Here is a 3,788-nt window from a genome sequence, read left to right on the forward strand (position 1 = left end):
GTCTGTCAGTTAATGTGTGCGTGTGTGTCTTAAGCACTTACTTTTCTCCAGCGCCGGACTCCCTTGACGCTGGGGATCTCTCCGCCCCGATCCGCTTCTCATCTCCGAATGCGCATGCGTGGCAAGAGCCACGCGCGCATTCAAACCGCCCATAGGAAAGCATTACTCAATGCTTTCCTATGGACGTTCAGCGTCTTCTCACTGTGATTTTCACAGTGAGAAACGCAGAAAATCCTCTAGCGGCTGTCAATGAGACAGCCTCTAGAGGCTGGATTAACCCTCAGTGAAACATAGCAGTTTCTCTGAAACTGCTATGTTTTCAGCTGCAGGGTTAAAACTAGAGAGACCTGGCACCCAGACCACTTCATTGAGCTGATGTGATCTGGGTGTCTGTAGTGGTCCTTTAAGTGTATGTGTTTATGCATGCACTGGCGTACATAACGTGGTCGCAGCCCTGCGACCAGGTGCCCGCCGCCATGTGTTGCGGCCCCAGCCCGCGCAGAGTAAGTGTGCGCGCGGGGGGGGCCCACGGATCAGTTTTCGCACCGGGGCCCCATGGGTTGTGTGTACGCCACTGCCATATATACAACAATAAAATGGTAAAGGGTCCTCTAATGCACTGCTAAGTTTCCTGTTCTCACAAACCATTTAACTGACAAAGACACTTGGTGTGTCAAACCGTTGCCTTGCCCATCTGATTTGATGGATTAATAAACTTCCATTTCACCTTCATTTTCTGAGTGCTGAGGATTTTATTTATTTACAGTGATACCTCGGTTCACGAACGCTTCTGTTCACGAACAACTCGGTTCACGAACAGAAAAGTTCGTAAAAATATGCTCCGGTTCACGAACTCCGCCTCGGTTCACGAACGCAAGCCGCGGCCATTTTAATGCTAATTTCAGGCTGTCACATGGTCGGGACTTCCTGTAGGAAGACCGTGGAGAGAAGAAGCAAGAATAAGAGACACAGAAAGAAGTACTCTGCAAGCATTATAAGTGATTATACTGTATTTTATCACATACAGTACATACTGTACACAGAAAGAAGTACTCTGCAAGCATTATACAGTACAGTAAGTGATTATACTGTATTTTATCACATACAGTACATACAGTACACAGAAAGAAGTACTGTACTCTGCAAGCATTATAAGTGATTATACTGTATTTTATCCCATACAGTACATACTGTACAGTTCACTGGACACCCAATATGGCTCCCAAGAAGCATAGTGGAAAGAAGAAAGTGCGGAGCAGCAATAAAGGTGACAAGAACAGCAATGCAGGTGACAATGTGCAAAGTGGAAATGCAAGTGACAATGTGCAAAGTGGAAATGCAAGTGACAATGTGCAAAGTGGAAATGCAGTTGACAATGTGCAAAGTGGAAATGCAGTTGACAATGTGCAAAGTGGAAATGCAGTTGACAATGTGCAAAGTGGAAATGCAAGTGACAATGTGCAAAGTGGAAATGCAAGTGACAATGTGCAAAGTGGAAATGCAAGTGACAATGTGCGAAGTGGAAATGCAGGTGACAATGTGCAAAGTGGAAATGCAAGTGACAATGTGCGAAGTGGAAATGCAGGTGACAATGTGCAAAGTGGAAATGCAAGTGACAAGAATGTGCAGCGCAAGCATGGTGGCAAAAAGAAAGTGCACAGCAGTAGTAAAGGTGACAGCAAGGTTGTGAAGAAAATAACCATTGAGCTGAAGAAGGAAATTATAGAAAAGCATGACCGTGGTATTCGTGTGACTGATCTGGCTTCGGAGTACAAGATGGCAAAGTCAACAATTTCGACTATTCTGAAAAACAAAGCCGCCATCAAAGGAGCTGATGTTGCAAAAGGAGTAACAATGTTAACCAAGCAGAGGACACAAGTGCTGGAAGAGGTGGAAAAACTTTTGTTGGTGTGGTTGAATGAGAAACAGCTGGCAGGTGATAGTGTAAGTGAAGCTATGATCTGTGAGAAAGCCAGGAAATTGCACAGTGATTTACAGCAAAGAAGCCCCTCTACAAGTGCAGCAAGTGACGAATTTAAAGCCAGTAGAGGGTGGTTTGAAAAATTCCGCAGGAGAACTGGCATCCACAGTGTGATTAGACATGGTGAGGCTTCCAGTTCTGACAAGGCCGCAGCAGAAGCTTACAAGTTAGAATTTGCAGAATTCATGAAGACAGAAGGATACGTCCCTCAACAAGTGTTCAACTGTGATGAAACAGGGCTCTTCTGGAAAAAAATGCCGAACAGAACCTATATCACACAGGAGGAAAAGGCCCTACCAGGGCACAAGCCCATGAAGGACAGATTGACCCTTTTGCTGTGTGCCAACGCAAGCGCCGATCTGAAAATTAAACCACTACTGGTGTACCATTCTCAGACCCCTCGTGCATTTAGGGAACAAAATGTGAACAAGGCCAGACTGCCCGTCATGTGGAGAGCCAATGCCAAAGCTTGGGTCACAAGGCAATTGTTTATGGAATGGCTGCACGAGGTGTTTGCACCCACCGTCAGAAAATATCTTTCTGATAACCAGCTGCCTGAAAGGTGCCTTCTTCTGATGGACAATGCCCCAGCACACCCTCCAGCCTTGGTGGATGATATGGATGCTGAGTATGACTTCATCAAGGTAAAGTTCCTCCCCCCCAACACAACACCACTTCTGCAGCCCATGGACCAGCAAGTCATCTGCAACTTTAAGAAGCTGTACACAAAGGCGCTCTTCACTAGGTGTTTTAATGTCACTTCAGAGACATCCTTGACTTTGAAAGAATTCTGGAAGAAACATTTCAATGTTGTCCACTGCATTAACCTCATTGACAAAGCCTGGGAAGAGGTCACTTCCCGAACCCTAAGTTCAGCCTGGAGGAAACTGTGGCCAGAATGTGTCGCTGAACGTGAACATGACTTAGAAGGGTCTGATGCAGAGGTAGTGGAGGAAATTGTGTCCATGGGCAAGAATATGGGTCTGGACGTTGATGGTGCTGATGTGGAAGAGCTTGTTGAGGAACATAGGGAGGAGCTGACCACGGAAGAACTTTATGAACTCCACAGTGAGCAGCAGAAGGCACTTCTTGAGGAGCATTCCAATGAGGAGGAAGAAGAAAGGGAGGAGGTTAGCAGTGATGCCATAAAATCCATTATGCAAAAATGGAATGAGTGCCATGATTTCTTTGAAAAGCACCACCCCAACATTACTGTCACAAACAGAGTGTTAAATCTCATGAATGATAATGTGGTCTCTCATTTCCGGAGGGTTATGCAGCGCAGAAAGAGACAAGTGACATTGGACAGATTTTTCAGACAAACTGAGCCTGCAGCTAGGAGACAAAGGAGAGAGGAAACCCCTGAAGAAGATCTCCCTGATGTCCTTATGGAGGGGGACTCTCCCCCCAAACAATAACTGCCTCCCACCTTACTGTCCTCTCTTAATAAATAACTACAGTATACTGTACTTTACTAATGTGTATTGTCATTTGTTTCATATTTTTGGGCTTCAAAAACCCCCCAAAAAAAGTCAGCACGGATTAACCGGATTTACATTGAACCCTATGGGAAAATGTGCCTCGGTTCACGACCAATTCGGTTCGCGACCAGAGTCAGTTCACGAATTAAGTTCGTGAACCGAGGTATCACTGTATTTATTTATAGGAGTACCCCAAATAGACAGAAGCACAGCATTTTACATTTTCAGGAAAGGAAATTAAGTTATTTGCCTTAATTTATTCCTACAAAACATTTAAATATCAAGTCATCTTTATGTCGTCTTTATGTAACCCTGTTCTTCTCTAT

At 44.9% G+C, this 3,788-nt stretch overlaps 1 protein-coding gene across 1 annotated transcript; it reads left to right on the forward strand.

Moving 5' to 3' along the window:
- The first annotated feature begins 1,215 nt into the window (after positions 1–1,215).
- Positions 1,216–3,399, forward strand: LOC134612024 (tigger transposable element-derived protein 1-like). Its single transcript, XM_063456407.1, has 2 exons — positions 1,216–1,288; positions 1,532–3,399. The coding sequence occupies exons 1-2, from the start codon at positions 1,216–1,218 to the stop codon at positions 3,397–3,399; spliced, it is 1,941 nt and encodes a 646-aa protein (XP_063312477.1).
- Positions 3,400–3,788: the final 389 nt, after the last annotated feature.

This window comes from Pelobates fuscus, chromosome 5, assembly GCF_036172605.1.
Source record: "Pelobates fuscus isolate aPelFus1 chromosome 5, aPelFus1.pri, whole genome shotgun sequence".
NCBI classification, from domain to species: Eukaryota; Metazoa; Chordata; class Amphibia; order Anura; family Pelobatidae; genus Pelobates; species Pelobates fuscus.

Coding starts and splice junctions, on each gene's coding strand:
- LOC134612024 (XM_063456407.1), top strand. CDS start 1,216: ATGGCTCCCAAGAAGCATAGTGGAAAGAAGAAAGTGCGGAGCAGCAAT. Junction 1,289..1,531: donor TGACAAGAACAGCAATGCAG/GTGACAATGTGC, acceptor GTGGAAATGCAG/GTGACAATGTGCAAAGTGGA.